We start from the raw sequence: 25,595 nt of genomic DNA on the forward strand, positions 1-25,595 counted from the left end.
AGAAATTACTCGGGAAGGAGGTGGTGATCCCACTTAGGACAAATGTTACATGAGGCGGTGTTTTGTTAAATGGTTGGTGGTTGCTAAGCATAACCAACCTCCCAAATCTAAACCTAAGAAAGATGTTGGTTCATGGAAGGAGGCACCTTCAAGTACCTCAATGGGGCTATATCCTTGAATTGAATCTCAGGAGGATGCAGTTACGGAGAACATCGTCCTGGCAACATCTGTGCGAGAACAGCAGCCCCGACCTCTTCAACCTCCACAATACCAGGATGTAGTCCATACTACTGGCCTGCCTACAGCCCCACCTGATTCTATCAACCCACTACGATGCAGACTAACAGCCAGACTAAAATGCATCACCCGGATCTGACATCTGGATCATCTCCACCGTCTCTGATGCAAATAAACCTTCTAGTTCCACCCCTCCTGTCACTCAACTGCCCCAACTGATGGTCGGCAATATAGCTGTCCTGAAGCCTTAGTCCCCCTCTGTGGTTAGAAGCATTATCAATGAGCCTCCTAAACTATTAAAGAAGCTAATCCCCTTCCATAACTGGCTGGTCCAAACCTGCCAAATTTATAACCCCTTACCCAGGATGTTCTTCTCCTTATCAAAGTTGCATTGGCACCTCCTGAGCAACTGTTAAGGATTCCTTTTCAGTCCCAGCTGGAAAAAATGGGGATTGGATAGAGGAACCCATAGAGGAACAGCGGGGTCAGGAAAATATCCCCCGGGATAAGTGGTTCCAGAACCAAGCTATGTAGGCCATCTCAAATGGGTCCAGGCAGCATTGTGACTTTGAAGAGGACACTTGGTGCCTTCAAAAGAAAGGGGAACCCCTTGTTAATTTCGTCGTCTGTTTTAAGGACGTGTGGGAATCTTCCGTGAAAGTGCCTCTGAAAGGAAATGATCATTTGGTGGTACAGATGCTGTTAAATTGTGTCAAGCCCCAGATAGCTCAGGCTTTCAAGCTTACCAATCTCACCTGGCAACAGCAGAATTAGGGGGCTGTAGTTACCTCCTTGACTAACATGGACCAACAATGTCTATTCAGAAAGAGGTCTGAGGATCCCAAGGGCCAGTTTGTCCAATACCATCAATCTTAAAACAAAAGGCCCTGAAGATATTACCCACCTTGGTTAGGTGGGGGGCAGGGACCGGTTTGGTCCAAGTACAGAGACATTTGCCATCGGTGTTGTCTGAAAGGTCATGGGGCTAGAGATTGGCCGGTGCAGTTGGCTGCTCCTCCTGCAACTGCAGGAGTTCAGCCCTCTGTGCATGGCCCAACCTTTACACTCACGGACCCCTTCCAGACTGCACAATAGGGGCACCATGAGGGGTTATCGATACAGGCTGCCTTGACCGAGCTATCTCCTTCTCCCTCGAAGACCGAATGTTGGAAACTGATGTTCAAGGGAAGCATGTTAAGGTTTTAGTCAACTCTGGCACGACTATTTCATGTGTACCCCCCTCCATGGAACTTCCAATAGGCACTGAAACTGTCTCCCCCATTGGTATAGCCAGAATTCCCATGGTGGAATCACCCTCCCAACCTGTTCCCAGATAGGCCAGCTCCAGGTGGAGGAGTCATTTGTTATTGCCAAGAATTCACCTGTTTGCCTCTTGGGTTGCCAAAACTCAGTGCTTTGATCCACTGTTCTGATCAGGGCTTGTTAGAGATGTACAGCATGGAAACAGACCCTTCGGTCCAACCTGTCCACGCCGATCAGATAACCCAAACCAATCTAGTCCCACCGATCAGCACCCGGCCCATATCCCTCCAAACCCCTCCTATTCATAAACTCATTTTAAATGTTGTAACTGTACCAGCTTCCGCCACTTCCTCTGGCAGCTCATTCCATATACGTACCACCCTCTGTGTGAAAAAGCTGCCTTTAGGTCTCTTTTATATCTTTCCCTTCTCACCCTAAACGTATGCCCTCAGTTCTGGACATTGTGACCAGGGAAAAGACTGTCTACTTATCCTATCCATGCCCCTCATAATTTTATAAACTTCTATAAAGTCACCCCATCAGTATCTGTCACTCCAGGGAAAATAGCCCTAGCCTGTTCAGACTCTCCTTATAGGTCAAATCCTCCAACCCTGGTGACATCCTTATAAATCTTTTCTGAATCCTTTCAAGTTTCACAACATCTTTCCAATAGGAAGGAATCAGAATTGCACGCAATATTCCAACATTGGCCTAACCAATGACCTGTACAGCCGCAACACGGTGGGCGGCACGGTGGCACAGTGGTTAGCACTGCTGCCTCACAGCGCCGGAGACCCGGGTTCAATTCCCGCCTCAGGCGACTGACTGTGTGGAGTTTGCACATTCTCCCCGTGTCTGCGTGGGTTTCCTCCGGGTGCTCCGGTTTCCTCCCACAATCCAAAAATGTGCAGGTCAGGTGAATTGGCCATGCTAAATTGCCCGTAGTGTTAGGCAAGGGGTATATGTAGATGTACATGTAGGGGTATGGGTGGGTTACGCTTCGGCGGGGCGGTGTGGACTTGTTGGGCTGAAGGGCCTGTTTCCACACTGTAAGTAATCTAATCTAATAAAACATAGCCTCCCAACTCCTGTACTCAATACTCTGACCAATAAAGGAAAGCATTCCAAAATCCTCCTTCACTATCCTATCTACCTGCAACTCCACTTTCAAGGAGCTATGAACCTGCACTCCAAGGTCTCTTTGTTCAGCAACACTCCCTAGGACCTTACCATTAAGTGTATAAATCCTGCTAAGATTTGCTTTCCCAAAATGCAGCACCTCGTATTTATCTGAATTAAACTCCATCTGCCACTTCTCAGCCCATTGCCCATCTGATCAAGATCCTGTCGTAATCTGAGGTAACCCTCTTCGCTGTCCACCACACCTCCAATTTTGGTGTCATCTGCAAACTCACTAATTGTACCTCTTGCGCTTGCATCCAAATCATTTATGTAAATGACAAAAAGTAGAGGATCCTTGTGGCATTCCACTGGTCACAGGCCTTCAGTCTGAAAAACTCTTCTACCTTTGAGCCAGCTCTGTATCCAAATGGCTAATTTTCCCGTGAGATCTAACCTTGCTAACCAGTATCCCATGGGGAATCTTGTCGAATGCCTTACTGAAGTCCATATAGATCACATCTACCGCTCTGCCCTCATCAATCCTCTTTGTTACTTCCTCAAAAACCTCAATCAAGTTTGTGAGACATGATTTCCCATGCACAAAGTAATGTTGACTATCCCTAATCAGTCCTTGCCTTTCCAAATACATGTACATCCTGTCCCTCAGGATTCCCTCCAACAACTTGCCCACCACCGACGTCAGGTCTATAGTTCCCTGGCTTGTCCTTACCAGGAGAAAGTGAGGACTGCAGATGCTGGAGACCAGAGTTGAAAAATCTGGTGCTGGAAAAACACCAGGCAGCATCCGAGGAGCAGGGAGAATCGACGTTTCGGGCATAAGCCCTTCTTCAGGAATGTCCTTACCACCCATCTTAAACAGTGGCACCACATTAGCCAACCTCCAGTCTTCCGGCACCTCACCTGAGACTATTGATGATACAAATATCTCAGCAAGAGGCCCAGCAATCACTTCTCCAGCTTCCCACAGAGTTCTAGGGTGCACCTGTTCTTGGAGCTCCCTGATTACTGTGTGGCACAGGCCCTGAATTTGATAATGCAGTGGTCTGAATCTGCAACACAGACTGTATTGTACTCTTGGAAACTACAAAACAATCCTGTTGGACTTCTCTTGTGTCTCCATATAGCGGATCTAAAAGGAAGCACTGATCCCTACTTAAACTTTCACCATCACCTACTCCTTACATCCCGCTCTCCCAAAACCTTTTTTACCCCTTTTTACCCACCATACAGTCTTTGACACTGATGCAAGCCTCACAGCTCCTTGTTTAGGTGAGTCTGGTTCACTGTAGTTCAATGGGTGAGTTTATTTCAGTCCCAATGGCCTTGGTGCTTCTGTCCAGCTTGATACTGTACAATCACGATGTTCACGAAGGGTCCCACCTCGGTTCTCCATGTCATTGTCTCTGTTGAGTGCCTGCATCGGCCTGAGAAAATTGGTCCTATGATCCAATCCTTGTCCTGTGGTGAATCTCTAAGGGAGACCCATTGTGGGAACTTTTGGATTACTGTATTCTCTGATGAGGCTGGTTGCGTCTGGCTTCCATCTGCCTATTGGCTGGTAATTCTTCTCTGGTATCAGCCACCCTCGCCCCACGACTGTATGCCCCACTGCTCCTAGCATCCGTCCCCTCTTTGCTTTGGGCACTCCATAAAAATCACATGGGATTGGTGCTTTCTGCTCCACCCGTACTGTGTTACTGTTTGTCTTGATGCGGTCCTCCTTAGCGTCTGTCAATATAGGCTGTCCCCAATGCTGGAATAGGCATTTGGCCTGTTATTGATGCTCTGCTCTCTCAGGGGCTCTTGCATCCTACTCGAAGTCCCTGTAATACACCCATTTTACCTGTTCCCAAACCTGGCAGGAACAATGAGTGGCAGTTTGTTCAGGATTTGCACGTCATAAATCAGATTGTTTTGCCATCAACCCATGGCACTGGTTGTCCCTGATACCAATGTCATCTTTTCCTCACTACGCCTGGATTTGGCTTGTTACATTTCATAGACCTCTGCTCAGCAATTTTCGCTATTCTCCTGCATGAGGATATCCAAGATCTCTTTGCCTTCACCTATAGGAGCTAACAATTCACCTGGACTCGTCTTCCTCAGGGCTATATGGTATGGTAAACCCAGCAGTGTATGCTGTGGTGGTGTCAAAGGATTTGTCTCGGCTCTCTCTGCCTATGGCAGCTCTGTGTTGCAATATGATGACCTCCTTGTCACCTCATGGTCCCACATTGACGGTCAGCAGGACTCTATGATCTTGTTGAGCCACTGAGCCTCCTGTGGGCACCGCATTTCTGCAGCCAAGCTACAATTATGTCAGTCCTCGGTAAAATATCCTGGAGAAGGGTACCCGTCGCCTGGGTCCTGTTCATGTTGCTGTGATTCTCAATGCTCCTCAACCCTCCACACAACAGGAGATGCTGCCTTTTCTCTGAACTAATACCACCAATGGGTGCCTGAATATCAGTGCATGGATGCGATTTTGCATCAGGTTATCCTTTAGGGTCAGCGTCATTCTATTGATTGGACCCCCGAGTGGCTGCGAGCATATTAGAAACTCCCGGACTACTCTGACATACGCCCACCCTTGGGCTTACCTGATTATCATAAGCCTTTCATCTGCTCTGTTAACGAATGAGAGGGTTTCACCAGCAGAATCCTTATCTAAAACCATGGGGGTCTGAAGCGCCCAGTGGCCTATTCCTCCTCTCAGCTACCTCTGGTGGATCGTGGCCTGCCAGCTTGCCTCTGTGCCATTACCACCACCGCTACTCTGCTGGAAAAGATACACTCCCGATCCCATACCGAGATCACCAACAATTCTCGTGTGACACACCGGGTTTGTCAATACAGGGGTTGGGGAGGCAGAGTGTATTTTTCCATGCGCCGTACCCCTGGAAGAAACCCCTTGAACTGTTGCTTCTCTTTCAGAGAAGCCTTGGGTGCTGGAGAGTATAGCTTAGAAGTACGGCTTTCCCTCTGTTACGAGAACAAAGTGACTAAGACGATCCATACACCACAATACTTTTTTGTATCTAGCCTATCAAAGTACCTGTTTAGCTGGAAAAGAAACTGACTATTGGGTATGTGCCCATGGGTTGGGATATCTCGTCAGCTTGGAAGAGTTGGACTGAAGGGTCTACTTTCATGCTGTACATTTCTGTGACTCTGTGACATTCAAAGGTATCCTCTTTGTGGCCCGTACCTTTTGGCTGGCCTGATGCTGCTGAATTGCTATTTCGCCAAAACTCTTCAGGCGAACCCGCAAAGTCTGAGAATGTGCAGAAGTGGAAGTCAACAGGGTATAATCTGGCCCAATTCTGAAATTGGTACCAACCTGACTTTAACAGATCCCCCTTGCACCCTTTTCTTGTCCTTAACAACAATGTTAGCAACATCATTTGCTTCACACGACACGGGAATGTCTCTACTGCACTTATTATCCTCTGGATTAAACCTATTCAAAATTTTACGAGCCAAGGTCACTTTTCGTTTAATTGGTCTTGTGTCCTTAAGAAGACGTCAGGTTCCCTGTGGAAAGACTTGGCTCCCAAGTTGTGGAAGGGCGGAGATTCCAAATTAACCTCCTACAACGGTACCTACTTTATTTGCAGTCTTACGGTTTCCCTCAGATTGGAGAGGGTCCTGTTATACGGGATGTGTAGTACCTCGCATTAGAGTCTTGGATGGGTTACCTTTACCCCTGAAGCCCAAGAGATACCTCACCGGACTCCTACCTGAGTTGGGATGTCTTCTCCTTCTGCTGGAATCCATCTGCATTCCCAAGCATTGAGCCAATTAAAAATTGGAAACTGTCGCTAATAATGCCGCTGAGGCCCTGACTGAGATCAATGCTGAGCTCATCGCCGTTACAACAGTAGCCCTTCAGAACCACTTGGCTTTGGATTTTCTATTATCCAACTTGTGCTGTTGTTGGGCAGGAATGCTGTACCTACGTACCAGATAACTCTAAAAATGTCTCTGATTTGGTGAATCAGATTTGCTCAGAGGTCAAGAAATTGCGCTCCCCTTTTCATTCCTTTGACGTCGCATGGCTGGGTAAGTGGAGATTCTGGATTAGTGGTGCTGGAAGAGCACAGCAGTTCAGGCAGCATCCGAGGAGCAGTAAAATCGACGTTTCGGGCAAAAGCCCTTCATCAGGAATCATGAAGGGCTTTTGCCTGAAACGTCGATTTTACTGCTCCTCGGATGCTGCCTGAACTGCTGTGCTCTTCCAGCACCACTAATCCAGAATCTGGTTTCCAGCATTTGCAGTCATTGTTTTTACCTGGGTAAGTGGGGATCCTCCTTAGTCATTGGGCTCATCACCTTTACTACCATATTCCTGACATTTTGTATCATATGGAGGGCCACTGGCTGTTTTTGTGCACAGTTTGTTTCTACAACATTTTTTGCTCCAAAACGCGTGATCATTTTCCGGACCGTACCCCATGATGACCCCTACGATGAACAAGTGTGCATGAGTATGCACCCTTTTCCAGAAGAATATGTGTCCCGTTTTTGGATGCGCTGGTATCCTAAACTTAGGTATTGATCTGTAAAATCAACAAGGAAGGAATTGTGGAAGTAGTGAGAACTTGGCATACTGCTGCATGATGGGATACTTGACCAGGGCAAAAGCTATCTTGCCTTAATGGGAAAATACTGTTGGAGATAAAAACTGAGGTTGAGTCATTATAATTTAATGAAATATAAGGTGTGTATCATAGGCTCATAGTGGGGTTGCTTCCTGAGCTCGTTAGCTTCTCTGTCCTTGAGTAACAAGGCAATAGCTGCACTGTGTTTATCTTTATCTTGAATTATTGTAAAGTGCAGAATGTAAGGAAAGTTGTTTGTATCATTGTATAAGTATCGGTTGACGAGGGAGTGCTGTGGGACAGTGGAGGCTGTGTGGCAGCCTCTCCGTGAATTCACAAAAGATAAAGCTTCTTGAAACAAGACTCAAAGTCTCAGACTAAGTAAGTTGTTCGACAACGTTCAATGGTCAGAGAAACAGACAGGAGATTCTGTGGTCATGGATGAAACTCCCGGATGGTATGTTGACTTCCGGGTGCCAGGGTCAGGGGTGTCTCAGATCAAGTCTACAGGATTCTTAAGGGAGAGGGTGTGCAGCCAGACGTTGTGCTACACATTGGCATTGTACACAGCTAGGAAAAGGGATGAGGACCTGAAAAGTGAATGTAGGGACTTAGGTTGGAAGCTAAAAGGCAGAACGAGGAGAATAGTAATCTCAAGATTTCTACCGGTGCCATGGGCTAGTGAGGCTAGGAACAGAGAGCGAGTGCAGCTGAACACATGGCTACAGAACTGGTGTAGGAGGGAGGGCATCAGATATGTGGATCGTTGGGACACATTCTGGGGAAGGTGGGACCTGTACAAGGAGGATGGGTTACACGTGGAGGGGCGCCATATCTTTGGTAGGAGGTTTGCTCAAGCTCTTTGGAAGGGTTTAAACTAGTTTGGCAGGGGGATGGAAACAGGAGCTATGGATCAGAGGATAGGGTAGCTGGTGAACAGGCAGATACAGTATTCAGAGAGTCTGTGAGGAAGGATATGTAGTTGGTAGGGCAAACTTGCAGTCAGTGTGATGGGTTGAAGTGTTTCTATGTTAATGCATGATACGGAAGTGCCACTGTTGGACTGGGGTGGACAAAGTTAAAAATCACAAAACACCAGGTTATACACCAACATGTTTATTTGGAAGTACAAGCTATCGGAGCCCTGCTCCTTTGTCAGGTAGCTAGTGGAGTAGGATCATAGGACACAGAATTTGGAGCAAAAGATCATAGTTCAAAGTTTGGGAGAAGATTTGTAGCTTGGGTGCTTGTTGTTGTGGTTCTGTTCGCTGAGCTGGGAATTTGTGTGGCAAACGTTTCGTCCCCTGTCTAGGTGACATCCTCAGTGCTTGGGAGCCTCCTGTGAAGCGCTTCTGTGATGTTTCCTCCAGCATTTATAGTGGCTTGTCTCTGCCGCTTCCGGTTGTCCGTTCCAGCTGTCCGTTGCAGTGGCCGGTATATTGGGTCCAGGTTGATGTGTTTGTTGATAGAATCTGTGGATGAGTGCCATGCCTCTAGGAATTCCCTGGCTGTTCTCTGTTTGGCTTGCCCACTGCAAGTCCCATGCAAGGACTGCACAAAACACTACATAGGACAAACAGGAAGACAGCTAACGATCCGTATCCATGAACACCAACTAGCCACGAAACGACACGACCAGCTATCCTTAGTAGCCACACACGCAGATGACAAGCAACATGAATTTGACTGGGACAACACTACCATTATAGGGCAAGCCAAACAGAGAACAGCCAGGGAATTCCTAGAGGCATGGCACTCATCCACAGATTCTACCAACAAACACATCGACCCAGACCCAATGTACCGGCCACTGCAGCGGACAGCTGGAACTGACAACCGGAAGCGGCAGATTCAAATCACTACAAATGCCGGAGGAAACATCACAGAAGCACTTCACAGGAGGCTCCCAAGCACTGAGGATGTCACCTAGACAGGGGACGAAACGTTTGCAACACAAATTCCCAGCTCAGTGAACAGAACCACAACAAAAGATCATAGTGTCATACACTAATACAGTATATTGAACAAATCTAGAAGTCTTTCATCTTTTATAATGGGTTGCAGGTTTCGATTCATTAATATGTAAATACCAGAACTTTTTTTCAACTCACCTTCCTGTGATAACTTTAAAGTTTAATAGTAAAAGGTGACATATCAGCTTAGACAATGAGATTAGAGTCTGTATGTATTCCAATCTTGAGTCAGATTAGTTCTATTTCCAAAGTCGGAATTTATAAAATGTCACATGGATTATAAAAAAATTGACTGCCTACAGCTTGTGTGCTTTTTGAACAAAATAGAAAGCATTTGTAAATACAATTCTGCGAATACAAATTCACCCTATAGCATTGTATATGTATACACGTGCTTGTGAGGGAGAGAGAGAGTGAGAAAGTGTGTATTAGTACTTGGAAGTACAATGTTGTGGCCATTATGGGGACTTGGATATCACAGGGGGAGGAATGGTTTTTGGATGTTCCAGGGTTTAGATGTTCAACAGAGGGGGGAAAGAGGTGGGGGAGTGGCATTGCTAATCAGGGATAGTATCACAGCTACAGAAAGGGAAATCGTCGAGGAGGGTTTGTCTACTGAGTCAGTATGGATGGAAGTCAGAAACAGGAAAGGAGCAGTCACTTTATTGAGAGTTTTCTACAGATCCCTCCAACAGCAGCAGAGACAGAGAGGAGCAGATTGGGAGGCAGATTTTGGAAAAGTGCAGAAGTGTTGTCATGGGTGACTTCAACTTACCCTAACATTGATTGGAACCTCCTGAGTGCAAATAGTTTGGGTGGAGCAGATTTTGTCAGATGTGTCCAGGAAGGATTCCTGTCTCGACATGTAGATAGGTCACCTAGAGGGGAGGCCATATTAGATTTGGTGCTTGGCAACAAACCAGGTTAGGTGTCAGATTTCTCAGTGGGAGAGGATTTCGGTGATCATGATCACAACTCCTTGAACCTTACCATAATCATGGAGAGGGAAAGAAGACGGTATGGGAAAGTATTTAATTGAGGGAGGAGGAATTACAATGCTTTTCGGTAGGAACTGTGGAATATAAATTGGGAACTGACATTCTCAGGGAAATGCATGACAGAAATGTGAAGGTTGTTTTGGGAGCACTTGCTGTGAGTGCTGGACAGGTTTGTCCCACTCAGGCAAGGAAGGGATAGGAGGGTGAAGGAACCTTGGATGACAAGAGATGTGGAACATGTAGTCAAGAGGAAGAAAGAAGCTTACTTAAGATTGAGGGAGCAGGGATTAGACAGGACTCCAGACGGATACATGGTAGCCAGGAAGGAACTGAACAATGGACTAAGGAGAGCTAGAAGGGGCATGAAAAAACATTGATTGGGAGGATTAAGGAAAACCCCATTCTACACTTATGTCAGGTACAAGAGAATGGCCAGACAGAGGGTAGGGCCAATCAGGAATGGTGGAGGAACTTGTGCCAGGAGTCAGGGGAGGTAGGGGAGATCCATAATGAATGCTTTGTTTCAGTATTCACTAGTGAGAGGGACCTTGTCGTTTCTGAGGACAGCATGAAACAGGCTGATATGCTCGAACACATTGATGTTGAGAAGGAGGATGTGCTGGCAATTTTGAAAAATTTGAGGATAGATAAGTCCCTGGGCCAGACAGGATATACCATGGTTATTACAGGAAGTAAGGGAAAAGATTGCTGCATTTTTGACGATCTTTGCGTCCTCAATCTACACTGGAGTAGAACCACATGATTGGAGTGTGGCAAATGTTGCTCAAGAAGGGAATAAGGATAACCCTGGTAATTACAGACCAGTCGGTTTGTCGGTGGTGTGCAAATTATTGGAGAAGATTCTGAGAGACAGGATTTATGATTATTTGGAAAAGCACAACTTGATTACAGATAGCTTTGTGAGGAGCAGATCATGCCTCACAAGCTTTACTGATCTGAAGTATTCTGCAGGGATCTGTTCTGGTACGTCTCTGTGATTTTTATAAAGAACTTGGATGAGGAAGTGGAAGGGTAGGTTAGTAAGTTTGCTGACGACACGAAGGTTGGTGGAGTTGTGGATAGTGTGGAAGGCTGTTGTAGGTTGCAATGGGACATTGACAGGACGCAGAGCTGGGCCTGAGAAGTGGCAGATGGAGTTCAACTTGGAAAAGTATGAAGCGATTCATTTTGAAAGGTTGAATTTGAATGTAGATTACAGGGTTAAAGGCAGGATTCTTGGCAGTGTAGAGGAACAGAGGGATCTTGGGGTCCATGTCCATAACCCCTCAAAGTTGCCACCCAAGTTGATAGGGTTGTTAAGAAGGTTTATGGTGTGTTGGTGTTCACGAGCAGGGGGATTGAGTTTAAGAGCCGTAAGGTATTACTGCAGCTCTATAAAGTCCTGGTTAGACCAGATGCTGCCTGACCTGCTGTGCTTTTCCAGTGCCACACTTTTTGACTCAGTTCTGGTCGCCTCATTATAGGAAGGATGTGGAAGTTTTAGTGAGGGTGCAGAAAAGGTTTACCAGGATGTTGCCTGGACTGGAGAACATGTCTTATGAAGAAAGGTTGAGGGAGCTAGGGCTTTTCTCATTGCAGCAAAGAAAAATGAAAGGTGACTTGATAGAGATGGACAAGATGATGAGAGGCATAGATAGAGTGGATAGCCAAAAAATGTTTCCCAGGGTGAAAATGGCTATCATGAAGGGGATTGGAGGAAGGTTTAGGTGAGATGTCAGAGGTAAGTTCTTTACCCAGAGAGTGATGGGTGCGTGGAATGCACTGCCAGCCGTGATAGATACAGTCAGGACGTATAAGCGACTTTGAATAGGCACAATGATGATCGTAAAATGAAGGGTATATGTGAGTTTGATCTTACAATTGGATAAAAGTTTGGCACAACATGGATGGCTGAAGGGCATGTACTGTGCTGTAATGTTCTATATTGTATAACTGGGAGAAATTAGTTGGCTGTGCTGAAATCAATGTGTGTCATAACAGAGCCTCTGGTGTGTGGTGGTTAAAGAGTATGGAAAGAAGTGTTCAGGTTCTAAAATTCTTGAACTCGATACTGAGTCCTGCAGACTGCAGAGTCCCCAAGTGGAAAATGACATGCTGTTTTTTCCAGTTGTGCTGAGCTGTGCTGGAGCACTGCAGTGAGCTTGAGACAGAAATGTTGGCCAGGGAACATGGTGGTGTATTGAAGGCAACTGGAAGCTCGGTGTCATTTTTACAAACAGCAAAGTGTTCACATTCCCAATGAAGAGGAGAACACATTGTGAGCAGCAAATACAGTAGACTAGTTTGGGTAAAGTGTAGGTAAATCGTAGCTTAACCTGGAAGTTATGTCTGAAGCCTGGGATAGTGACGATGGGGTAAGTAAATTGGCAAATCCTGTATTTTCTGTGATTGCATTGGAAGGTGCCATGGGGGTGCAGGAAGGTGTTGGGAATAGAAAAGTGAACCACAGTGTCCAAGAGGGATCAGTTTCTGTGAAATGCTGACAACGGATGGAAGGCAAATATGTGTCTGGTGGTAGCATTCCGATGGAGGTAGCAGAAATGGTGGCTTATGATCCTTTGGTTGCAAACTCTGGCAGGTGGAAAGTGAGGCCAGGGGACACCATTGGTGGGAGGAAAGAAAAGAAGTGAGTGCAGAAGTGTGGGAAGTCAGTTAAGCATCTCCCTTTCAACTGCTCTGATGATGCCACCTTCTGCAGGGGGACCTCACAACATCCAGCCCTTTCCTCAGTGAGGATTCCCAGCCACTATGGTTGAGAGAGAGCCCTTAGCCTTGCCCAATATAACTTCCTCTGTTCGTCTTCAGTACACATACCATCTTTTCCTAGCTTCCAGCAGTTCTGAAGAAGTATCACTGGAATTGAAGTGTTAACTTTCTCAGGTAGGAACCAGCAACTTACGTCATTAGCTCAGAAACGTCTTCACTCCCGAAAATGATGAGTATGTGGACCTTGGTAACCACGAGGAGGGATAAAAATGAAAGATCATGCGATGTACGACAAGCATATGAAGAAGCCTTGATTGGAACTGATTGGCCTGTTTTATATATAGTGTTCGAATGGATGTTTGAATAAATTAAAGGCCAAGTGTCAACAGAGAACTAAACAAATACTTAGGAAAGTAAAGTTCTGAAGAAGACTCATTGGACTCGGGCCGGTCATTCGGTTTCTCTCTGCTCACAAGACGCAGCATTTTCTGTTTTCATTCTGGAGCCAATGACCTTGTGACCTGCCGCCCCGCAGCCAATCGAAGCTGGCACCCCACCTTGACAACCAATAAGAATTGACCAAGGTGGGCGGGGAGGTGAATACATCCAATAACGTTGCAGCCGCTTTGCCGCGACAGCCAATCAATGCACTGCTGAGGCCTTTAAAAAAACAAGCGATGCGTGGGATTACACGATGTGACCCGCGAGCGGAAGTGGTGCGCGTGCTCGAGGACAGCCGCGCGCCTGCATCCCCATTCTTTCCCCCGCACCCCCCCCCTCCCCCAAACAAAAAAAACTACGGATACCGATACCACCCAGTGAGCCTCCCCGGGGCTCGAGCCCTCGGCCAACCCGCCCTTGTCCTCAGGGACTGCACCTCGATACCGCTGTGTGACTCCAGGCTTGCACGGAGCTGCAGCGGCCAGAGCGTTGTTTGACTGCCGCCCAGGCCCAGGCCCAGGCCCAGGCCCAGGCCGCGGTCTGGCGCCGAGGGACCTTTCCGGGGTTGGAGCGCGGAGCCCCGGCCTCCCTTTGTCTCCGGGAACGTTGCTCCCCGCCGCCGCCGCCATCATGTGGATATTCTCGGAGTTTATCCCGCCTCCCGAGTGCCCGGTGTTCGAGCCGAGCCGGGAGGAGTTCCGGGAGCCACTCGGCTACATCAATAAGATCCGACCTATCGCTCAGAGGAGCGGGATCTGCAAGATCCGCCCGCCCAAGGTAAAAAAATATTGTTTACCCCCCCGCCCCACATCGACAGTGACCTGGGGGGGGGACCCGAGGCTGCTCCCGGCCTGGCGACGGGGATGGAGGAGGCCGGAATCCAGCTAACTCACCTCGACTCCTCCTCGCAGACAACAGGGAGGCAAATCCTATTCAGCAACTTGTTCAGAAATCAGACGTAATGGTACAGTTTATCTGGAGGGAAGTTGGTGTTCCTGCCTAGGGGTTCATATAGAAAGTTCTTAGCCTTGGTTTGAAGTTTATGAATTCTTCATCCTTTCAGTTCGACCGTTTCAACCCCCCTCCCCTTCCTTCAAAGGAAATCTGGGTATTCCTGCTATCCGCTTTTAGATTCATTACTCACGGGATGAGAGCATTGCTGGCTCGGTTGGCGTTTATTGCTCACCCCTCGTTGTCCAGCGGTCACAAAAGGGTCAAGCACATCATTGTGGTTTTGCAGTCTTATGTAGCCCCGATCAGGTAAGTTTGGTAGTTTCCTTCCCTAAAGGATGTTTGTGAACTAGATGGGTTTATCTGGCAATTGGCAACGGATTTTTTTTTGCCGTAATTAGACTTGTAATTCTAACTTTTTTGTCTTAAATTCTGCTATCTGCTGTGGTGGGAATTGATCTAAGGTGCCCAGAAAGTTACCTGGGTCTCTGGATTATCGGTCTCTCAATATATGTTGCAACTCCCTGGTAATTCAACTTTTTCTATTCTCAAACCTGATTTTTCAGTTTCTAGTGGTTGTCAAGTCCTTCCAGAAAACAATTGCTCTCTGCTACCCTTGAATGTTAGCCAGTTCCTTCCAGTTTACCATAACTAGTGTGTTTTTAAGAAAAATTGTTCTTGTGCAATACTTCGTTTGGCCTCTTGGTTACCAATACTACTGTCATTGAAATGAAAATAGTTCTGCCTCTTAGCTATATGACCTCTCAGTTATAACACCTTGGTGAAATTGTCTCCTAAACTCTTGCTGCAAAAGCTACAAAGCTGTTTTGTGTAGACAGAAGCAGACACGTTGGTCCAACTCGTCCATGCCAACCAGATCCTAAATTAATCCAGTCTAATTTGCCAACATTTTGGCCCATATTCCTCAAAACCCTTCCTATTCATATTCCCATCTAGATGACTTTTTAAATGTTGTAATTGTACCAACTTCCACTTCCCTTGGCAACTCATTGCATACTTCCACCACCCTTTGCATGAAAGAATTGCCCCTTTGGTCTCTTTAAATCTTTTCCTTTTCACCTGAAACCTATGCCATCTAGTTCTGGACTCTCCCATCCCAGGGAAAAGACATCATCTATTTACTCTATCCATGCTCCTGAGCCTCTGACACTGCCAGGGAAACAGCCCCAGCCAATTCAGCCTCTCCATATAGCTCAAACTGGCAATATCCTTGTAAATCCTTTCTGAACCCTTTCAAGTTTCCTATAAGGAGGGAAACAAGACTTGCACGCAATATTCAGAAAGTGGCCTACCAATGTCCTGTACAGCTGTAATGTGATCTCCCAACTCCTACACTCAGTGGCCTGACCAATAAAAGAGAGCAGACCAAATGCTGCCTCCAGTATCCCAAGTATCTGCAACTCCACTTGCAAGGAACTATGAATCTGCACTCCAGGGTCTCTGTTCAGCAACACACCCCAGGACCTTACCGTTAAGTATGTAAGTCCTACCCTGATTTGCCATTCCAAAAGACAACACCTCACACTTGTCTAAACTAAATTCCATCTGCCTCTCCTCGGCCCATCAGACTTTGAAAAAAGTAATGAGGTAACTATATTTGCTGTCCACTGTACCCACAGATTTTTGACGTATTCTGCACACTTACTAACTATGCCTCCTACGTTTACATCTAAATAATTTATATAAAGGAAAAGCAGTGTACCCAATACTGATCCTTGTGTACCCCCCTTCTCTTCTCTTCTCTTCTCTCCCCCCCCCCCCCCCCTCCCCTGTCTGTCTGAAAAGCAACCCTCCACCACCACCATCCTCTACCCTCTGTTTTCTACCTTCGAGCCAGTTCTGCATTCAAATGGTAATTTCTCACTGTATTCCTCCCCTTGCTAAACAGCCTTCATGAGGAACCTTGTCAAATGCCTTACTGAAGTCATATAGATAGATCGATCTACTGCTCTACCCTCTTTGTTACTACTTCAAAAAACTCAATCGAGTTTGAGACATTATTTCCCACGCACAAAACCATGTTGACCGTCCCTATTCAGTCCTTTACTTTCCAAATACATGTAAATCCAGTCCCTCTGGATTCCTTCCAACAAGTTGCCTACATCAATGTCAGGCTCACTGGTTTATAGTTCCCTAGTTTTTCCTTACCACCTTGTTCACATAGTGGCACCATGTTAGCCAACTACCCGTCTTCTAGCACATCACTTGTGACTATTGATGATCCAGATATCCAACAAGGGGCCCAGTCATCACTTCCCTTGCACGTCTTTTGTGATGTACCTGGAAAATCTTTTGTGCACCATTCCTGAAAGCTTGTTGATTATACGGCGCTGTGAGTTTGATTAACTGCTCTAGTTGAGATCTGCTTTATTTACTTATTTGATTCCTTGCATGTATGCATTGTTGACTCAGCCAGTATTTGTTGACATCTGTAATTTCCTTGGATGTGGTGGTGAGCTGACTTGTTGAATGCTGCTGTACATACATTACAATACCTGCACCAGAAGGCAGGGAGTTGCAGAAATGAAGGATGATTATGTATTTCCATGTCAGAAGGTGTGTGGCTTGGAAAGGAACTGGTTGGTAGTGTGAATGTTCTCTTCTGCTGTTGAAGTTGCAGGTTTGGAGGAAACATTGGCAAGTTGTCTAATTTGTGATTCCTTAACATTTTACCTTTGTACTCTGCCTCCTATAAAGCTGAGGAGCATTTATTCTGTCTTCATTAATTTTTCACTTCACATTGTGCATGCATGGAGTGTGCAACTCCTAAATCTACCATATACCTGTGTAGCAAGACTTGGACGGTATGCAGGATTGTACAAATAAATGGCAAATAATATTTACTCCATGTGTCAGGCTGAGTTCATCTCCAAGAATCTCTCCATCTTCCTGACATTACTGCTGTTGAAACAAACCCCAGTGATATCCAGTAGTGGGGAGGGGAGTCATTGTGGATCAGAAACTTGAAAGGAGCAGCCCTGTAATATTAACTGGCCTTGTGATGTCTCTGCTTCACATATCAATGCTATCCAGTGGCCTTGAACTGCACACGTGACAGCACATGGGAGAAGATAATCTGAAAGGAAGCCATTCAACCTAATTTCACTTTCTTTTACTTGGCACTTGGACTTCAAAAGATGATTTGGCCACTACCTGAATGTTGAGGGGTTCTGTGCTTACCATCCTCTTTCAGGAAACGGTTATAGGAGCCCTTAGTATTTCTCTAAACCAGCTACCCCTTACCTAAAATCTCTGCCCCTCTTCTGGTTTCATTGCACCTTCAAACCAAGGAAAAGGGCCTTTTTCTTCAAGTTAAACTCCAAAGAAACTGAACTTTTAGATGAAAGAATTCCAAATGGCAAACATTGTTAACTCTGTGACATTGGCTGGGCCAAAAACTCTTGTCTATCTCCAGTTGCTGTTGAGAAGTTGCCTCCTTTGCACATTGCAGTTTATGTGCAGTAGGTTGACCCCAATGCCATTAGATAACTACCTCCAGTATTTTGACCCAACAGGAACTATTAAGGTGAGTGGCTTGGGAGGGGACCTTTCAGGTGGTGGTGTTCCCATGTAGCTGCTGCCCCCTTCCTTGTCAGTGGAGGTGGTTATGGGTTTAAAGGTGCTGTCTTTGAATTTCTGTGGTTCATCTAATAGATGGTGCACACTGCTGCCATTGTGTGTTGGAGAGGGTGGACTTGGCTGCTTTGTCCTGGATGGTGTCAAGTTGAAGTGGTGTTGGAGCTGTACACATCCAAGTGAGTGGGAAGTGTTCATCACATTCCTGATGTGTACTACTTAGATGATGGATGGTGATGGTAACACCTCTTAATGTCATGGGCAGTGTTAGATTCTTCTAGGAGAAAGTGAGGACTGGAGATCAGAGCTGAAAATGTGTTGCTGGAAAAGCGCAGCAGGTCAGGCAGCATCCAAGGAACAGGAGAATCGATGTTTCAGGCATGAGCCTGAAGAAGGGCTTATGCCCGAAAAATCGATTCTCCTGCTCCTTGGATGCTGCCTGACCTGCGCTTTTCCAGCAACACATTTTCAGCAGTGTTAGATGTCACCAGGTCTAGATATTGTCCAAAACTATTTGAATTTGAATATAGACTGTTTCAACATCTTGGGAATCATTTTGAATATTGTTCACCAGCAATTGCACATCTCCACTTCTAGGAGGAAAAGTAGAAAGTGAGTTTAAGAAAGATTGCGGGGCACATTTTTGTTTTGGAACAAAAATGTTGTCAGTGACTGGCACACAGTATCCACTTCTGCCACCTCTGATGAAGTTTCAGCACATTCAGTTACACAAGCAGGCAGGGAATAAAGGCTATGACCCAGTTGCAGGCAGATTGCATTTGTTGAGAATGGCATCAGGGTTGGCCTTAAATATGGTAGATCCTGACTAGTCAATATTGACTTTAGACCCCATTGAAGTCTCATTTACGTTACCAAATCTGGCAAGGAAATCTTCAAATTCTGCTTGCAAGAAGCACTGATGGCAAAGGTACAGAATATACTTTTGATGTTGAACTCCAAATGACGAGTACTAAGGGTGACTCAGGAGCAACGCAAGTAAACAAAGTCCGTTGAGCTTCATTGCTGTGCAAGCAGATCTCAGCAGGTAGTGAGGCAGCCAAGAGGAGGAAGAATCTAGTTAAGAGTGACTGCCATAAGTTCCTTGTGGAGACGAAATTAAGTCTTAATGTGGCGGATATCAATGTTGTCTGGCACTACCAGCATACTCTGAATTCTGACATGGTCTGAAGATTGGACATCAGTGCAATCTCATCTCAGTCTGGCATATGACCCACTTGACCAATACCATCAAATGGCAAAATCAACCCTAGTTCAGTTAAGATGCAGGAGGGTAAACCAGGATGACGACCAGGCATACCTAAATTTTCAAGTCTAAGAGCAGAAGCAGCATTAAATAGACAAGACTAAAGGAATTCCATAAATCAACAAACTTTAAAGTTCTCAGGTCCTAAGTCAGTCTTTTACATGTGCAACTAGAAACTGGAGGTTCCGTAACTATCTCCACTCAATCTTGTATCAGTTTCAGCAAACCAGTGTAAAAGAATATCTGAAATATTGTGATGTGGAGGTGCTGGTGTTGAACTGGGGTGGACAAAATTTCGAAATCATACTGCACCAGGTTATAGTCCAACAGGTTTATTTAGAACTACTAGCTTTTGGTGATTGTTCCTTCATCAGGTAGCTTTGGTGCAGGATCACCGGGCACATCTTATAGTAAGATCAAAGTGTCATATGACTGATATGATGTATTAAACCTAGATTGCTGTATGTAGTCTTTAATAATTTAGAATGAGGTTGCAGGTTTTAATTAGTATGTAAATCCCAGAACTTCTTTCAAGTCACAGACCCAAGATAACTCGGGCTGTGAAAAGATGACATGTCTGTTCAGACATTATTCTGGGATCTACATATTAATCAAAACTTGCATCCACATTCTAAGTGACTAAAGCTCTAACAGCAATCTAGGTTTGTTTAGTACATCGCATCAGTTGTGCCACTCTGATTTTTTACTATAAATTCTATTCAATGATCCTGCACCACAGCTACCTGATGAAGGAGCAGCGCTTCGAAAGCTTGTACTTTCAAATAAGCCTGTTGGACTATAATCTGATTAAGTATTTATATTAGTCCTCAACTGGGGAGTGTGGAGAAGTAAAATCCATCTTCTCCATCTCTTGGAGACCCCAGCATCAGATGCCAATGTTCAACTGATTTAAATTGAGTCCACGCAATGTCCAGTAATGTATGGACGCTGGAATGTGCAAAAGGCCTTAACACTTATTCAGCATCCTGTGGATTGCACATGTTACTAGAAAAGTAAGGATGCTGCCTGGACCTGCTGTGATGTCCAGCACTTATTTTCAGGATGCTCAATACCTGTATGGTTATACACAGGTCCCTGCAAAACATTGCTTTATTTTAGAGTGACAGTTAAGAAATGACTGCAAAAGAAAATTATTGTGTACAAAGATTTTTATTTTAACCTAATCAGTGTCTGTTGGAATTTAAATTCCATTCACACCTTTTCTCATTAATCAGTGACTATTAAACTTTGGTCAATTGATTTAAAAATCATCTGCATTTATTGAAATGTATCAAAGAGTCATGTAGAAAAGGCAGCAAAATGGAGTCTAGGGTTATTGTATCAGCCATGGTCTCAATGAAGGGTGGAGCAGACTTAATGGGCTGAATGGCCTACTTCTGTTTCTGTTAATGGGTGCTATATCAAGGAGGTTGAGGAAATTACTTAGCCTTTGATATATTATTACAGTTTGTCAGGAAAGGTGGGAAGGCAATGACAATGTTTTGATGTTTCCTGTCTTGGGTTTGGATGAAAGGGAGAAGGTAAATTCTGCACTGAGGATTTGGTATGTGTTAAATACCAGTATCTAGAAAGATCTCTTACCTACAGCAAAAGGCGTGGGACCTTTGTTTCAGGTCAGAATTCTTTGACAGTAGAAGGGGGTCAGACCCAAGGGCTAAGACAACAAACGTCTACGGTGGAGTCACAAGTAGCCACTGTGGTGAAGGTGAGATATACTTTTTATTGGTCAGTGCATTAAATGTAGGAGTTGGGAGGTCATGTTGCACCTGTACAGGATATTGGTTAGGCCACTTTTGGAATATTGTGCACATCAGGTTTCTGTTCCTATTAGGAGAATGGCGTGAAATTTGCAAGGATTCAGAAGAGATTTAAAAGGATATTTCCAGGGTCAGAGTGTTTGAGCTATAGGGAAAGGTTGAATAAGCTGGGGCTGGTTTACCCTGGACTGTTTGAAAGGTGACCTGATGAGATTTAAACAATCATGAGGGGCATGGGTAGGATAAATAAGTCTTTTCCATGTGGTGAGGGAGTCTAGAACTAGAAGGCATAGGTTGAGGGTGAGAGGGGAAAGATAATTGACCTAAGGGGCAACTTTTTCACGCAGGGTGGTACGTGTATAGAATGAGCTGCCAGAGGAAGTGGTGGAGGCTAGTACAATTGCAACATTTAAGAGGCATTTAGAAGGATATGGGCCAAGTGCTGGCAAATGGAGCTTGTTTTGTTTGGGGAAACCCATTTGGCTTGGGCAAATTGGACTAAAAGGTCTTTCTGTTCTGTATGACTAACTTTTTTCCAAAAATAACTATTGAAAGAATTAGATTCCCTACACTGTGGAAACGGGCCCCTCGGTCTAGCAAATCTCCACCGACTCTCAGTAACCCACCCAGATCCATTCCCCTACCTCTGACTAATGCACCTAACACTATGGGCAACTCAGCATGGCCAATTCACCTGACCTGCACATCTTTTGGATTGAGGGAGGAAACTGGAGAAGCTCCCACAGACACTGGGAGAATGTGCAAACTTCACACAGGCAGGAATTTAACCCAGCTCCCTGGTGCTGAGGCAGCAGAGCTAACCACTGAGCCCCCATGCTGCCCTCAGAAGCAAATCAGAGGGTCTTGCTACCATTTCAACCCTCCATGTTGCTATCTGTACAAGTCAGTTTTTTCCCATGCAAGCTAGAAATTCTGCTAGAGACCAACCATGAATGGTTAGGGTTAATTATGTTGGTTAAAAACAATGACTGCAGATGCTGGAAACCAGATTCTGGATTAGTGGTGCTGGAAAAACACAGCAGTTCAGGCAGCATCCGAGGTGTAGGAAAATCGATGTTTCGGGCAAAAGCCCTTAATCAGGTATTCCTGATTAATTATGTTACATATTTTAAAAGCAATAATCCAGGTTTGTCTGCTTTCTTACTTGCTCTTTTCCCTATTTAAAAGCTTCTGATACCAAGCCAATGATTCAAGCATTCCATGCAACCTCAGCAGAATGATTCAAAAAATGTTTTAAACACATCGATTGCAGTTTTGATATGGTTAATCAAATATCCTAGCCTAACTGTCTTCCATACTTCCTCCTTCAAAAGAATATTGATCTACTGTACAATGGTATGACTCTAAGCAAATACTTTACACTCTAATAACTACTTGTTCACTTTCTCCTACTTGGCAGCCCATTTATTTTATTGCATTGGTATTTGTTCTTTCACAAACAATTCGCGAATTGGTTTGAGACTGTCATGGAAGAATCAACCAAATCAGGAAAGTGGTTTCCAAAATTTTTAATAACTGCTCATTTGTCGCTCCAATTTCACCTATCGGCTTGGAAAGTCAATGTCTTCAAGAACAGGCCTTGAAACACAATAACATCCTGGTCCATCAATTTCCATTAATACCACCCTCCAACTTTAATATTTGGTCACAAATATTTGATATCCAGGTCATGGGCACTGGCATCATCTAACAAGAATCACAAGCAAGAATTCAAAAACATTTAGGATGATTAGGGGTTTAGATAGGGTTGATCATGAGAACCTTTTTCCACGTATGGAGTCAGCTATTACGAGGGGGCATAACTTTAAATTAAGGTGTGGTATGTATAGGACAGATGTTAGGGGTGAGATTCTTTACTCAGCGAGTCGTGAGTTCATGGAATGCCCTGCCAGTAGCAGTGGTGGAATCTCCCTCTTTATGGGCATTTAAACAGGCATTGGATAGGCATATGGAGGATAGTGGGCTAGTGTAGGTTAGGTGGGCTTGGATCGGCGCAACATCGAGGGCCAAAGGGCCTGTACTGCGCTGTATTGTTCTATGTTCTAATTGTGCCACAGATTAAAGAATGGATGATCTCTTGTTATCCAGGCTTTGTGTTGGATTTTTATCTCTGTAAAATCTCGTCTTCCTGTGTTCAGCACTGGGTGGGTGACTGAGAGTCGGTGGAGACTTGCTGGACCGAAGGGCCTGTTTCCACAGTGTAGGGAATCTAATTCTTTCAATAGTTATTTTTGGAAAAAAGTTAGTCATACAGAACAGAAAGACCTTTTAGTCCAATTTGCCCAAGCCAAGCAGGTTTCCCCAAACAAAACAAGCTCCATTTGCTAGCACTTGGCCCATATCCTTCTAAATTCCATCCAAATGCCTCTTAAATGTTGCAATGGTGGATCTTCATTCCACTGCACAAGCAACAGCTTAAGTTAAATGACCCTGGGGCCAAAAAGGATAGTGGTTGCCTGTTATTTCAAGGTGTTTCCCAGCCAACATTTGTCTCTGGTCTGTCACAGTACTCCTGTGAAGCTTAGTGCAAGCTGGAAGCACAGCATGTTGTTTGCTGTTTAGGGACCCTGGCCTTCTGTACCCTATACAGTCAAATAATTTTGAGGGCCTGAGCAGCTTCTACCATGTTCCACCATTTCTACACAACAGGCCTTCTCATCACATAAGGGGGTTGGGGGATTGGTCACTCTTGCAAGCTGTCCTCAATCTCCACCTTTATTTCCATCTCCCCATCCTGGGTCTTCAGTATACATACCCATTGTTTCTGAGCTGTAAGCAGTTCTGACAAAGGGTCATCGCACCCAAAATGTTCAGTTTGCTTTCTGTCTGCCGATTGTTGCCAGATCTGCTGGGTTTTTCCATCTGATTGGATTTTGGCTTAAGTTGCATATTGCAATTAGTATTGTCTGAGTTAATTGATCCTTTGAGGCCTTGAGTCCAGCAGTGATCTTCATAAACTGTCACAGCATGGAAACACACCCTTGTCCATGCTGACCAGGTTTCCAAAACTAAACTAGCCCCACTTGCCTCGTGTTTGCAAAACTAAGAACATAATCTCCAATGTTACATGTAATCTCACAATTAGGCAAAACTGGAATGTCCCAACAGTGTTAATTATACTAAAAACCAATAAGATCATCAGTCAGGCTCACAATATGGCTCATTTTAAGCTGGCTCGAAGCTACACTTGTTCGTATGCAGGGCAGGAGAAAGGAATTTGACTAGGCTGAATGTCTTTTCAGCTTTAAGCTGGCATGAAAACTTTTGCATTGTGGTTTCCTCCTAGCAGTACTTGACTAGACAACACTTGTCAGCCTTTCAACACTCTATTTCTTGGGTAGAACAAATTTGTCTGCTTGTTTTGAAATTTGTATTCTTGCATATGACCTGATTTGTGGAAGATGAAAAGCTTCAGTAGTATGCTTCTCTTTTTCAGCATCACCATTCAAACTGTAACAAGTGTAACTAGATATCTAAATTATGGTCTGGAACTAGGATGTGACACTGGAAGCAGCCAAAGTAAGGAACTAAAGCTGCAAGAATTGGTAATGCCCACCTCTGTCTGGAGTTGCATACAGTCCTGTATGTGCTTAACTTTAAAAAAAAAAGACATTATTTGGCACAGGGCTGCACGGCAAGATCACTACAAATAAATACCATCCTGCCTCACATCTGTACACTTTTTTTTGGACCTATTCACTTACTCAGCTGTTTGCCACCTTTTAGTATGGCTTTTTCTTTGATGCAAGTGCAGCCTCAAGAGAATTTTGATGTCCATTTGATGGCAGAGGTACAAACTTATTGACGTCCATACATGGTTTATTCGTGAGTCACAGATGAACAGCACAGAAACAGACTTTTGGTCCAACTTGCCCAAGCTGACCAGATATCTTACATTAATCTAGTCCCTTCTGCCAGCTTTTGGCCAATATCCCTCTAAACCCTTCCTATTCGTAACCTCATTTGGATGTCTTTTAAATGTTGTAGTTGTACCAGCCTCCTCCACTTCCTTTGGCATTCTGTAAACCCACCACCCTCATGTGCAGAAGTTGCCCCTCTGATCGCTTTTAAATCTTATTCCTCTCACCTTAAACCTATGCTGTCTAGTTTTGGACTCCTCCCCCTGGGGAAAAGTCTTTATCTATTTACCCTATCCATGCCCCTCATGGTTTTACAAATCTCCAAGGTCACCCATCAGCCTTTGACACTCCAACCCTGGTGACATCCTTGTAACTTTTTTTTGAGCTCTTGCAAGTTTTACAATCTTTTCAATAGCAGGGAGATCAGCATTGCACACAATATTCCACACAATATTCCAAAAGTGGCTTAATCGATATCCTATACAGTTGTAACATCATATCCCAACTCCTTTGCTTAATGCTGTGACTGAAGGCAAGTATGCCAAAACACTTTCTTCATCACCTTTTGTCTACCTGCAACTCCGCTTGCAAGGAACTTTGAACCTGCGCCCAATCTGCTCAATCTCCACCTGGGTCTTCAGCATACATACCAATCGTTTCTGAGCTGCAAGCAGTTCTGATGAAGGGTCATTGCACCCAAAATGTTCAGTTTGCTTTCTTTTTGCAGATGCTGCCAGACAT

The 25,595-nt window shown here is 44.9% G+C and overlaps 2 protein-coding genes across 3 annotated transcripts in view; one reads left to right on the top strand and one right to left on the bottom strand.

The window, feature by feature from the left end:
• The window catches only part of ccdc77 (coiled-coil domain containing 77), a 91,044-nt gene extending 76,563 nt beyond the window's left edge, over positions 1-14,481 (bottom strand). The window contains exons 1-2 of the mRNA XM_072552441.1: positions 14,277-14,481; positions 13,136-13,602 (exon numbers count right to left, since the gene is read on the bottom strand). Of these exons, the coding sequence (XP_072408542.1) occupies positions 13,136-13,140 (5 nt within the window). The 5' untranslated portion in view covers positions 13,141-13,602; positions 14,277-14,481. The remainder of the gene's footprint in view (positions 1-13,135; positions 13,603-14,276) is intronic.
• Positions 13,680-25,595, top strand: part of kdm5a (lysine demethylase 5A) — a 203,173-nt gene continuing 191,257 nt past the window's right edge. Inside the window, exon 1 of one of the 2 annotated variants that reach the window (XM_072552438.1) lies at positions 13,680-14,160. In XM_072552438.1, the coding sequence (XP_072408539.1) occupies positions 14,014-14,160 (147 nt within the window). In that variant the 5' untranslated portion in view covers positions 13,680-14,013. Of the gene's footprint in view, positions 14,161-14,530; positions 14,644-25,595 lie in introns of those variants that run through there. The other variant, XM_072552439.1, reaches the window with a different exon arrangement.

The sequence above is a fragment of the Chiloscyllium punctatum genome, chromosome 32, assembly GCF_047496795.1.
Source record: "Chiloscyllium punctatum isolate Juve2018m chromosome 32, sChiPun1.3, whole genome shotgun sequence".
Taxonomy (NCBI): Eukaryota; Metazoa; Chordata; class Chondrichthyes; order Orectolobiformes; family Hemiscylliidae; genus Chiloscyllium; species Chiloscyllium punctatum.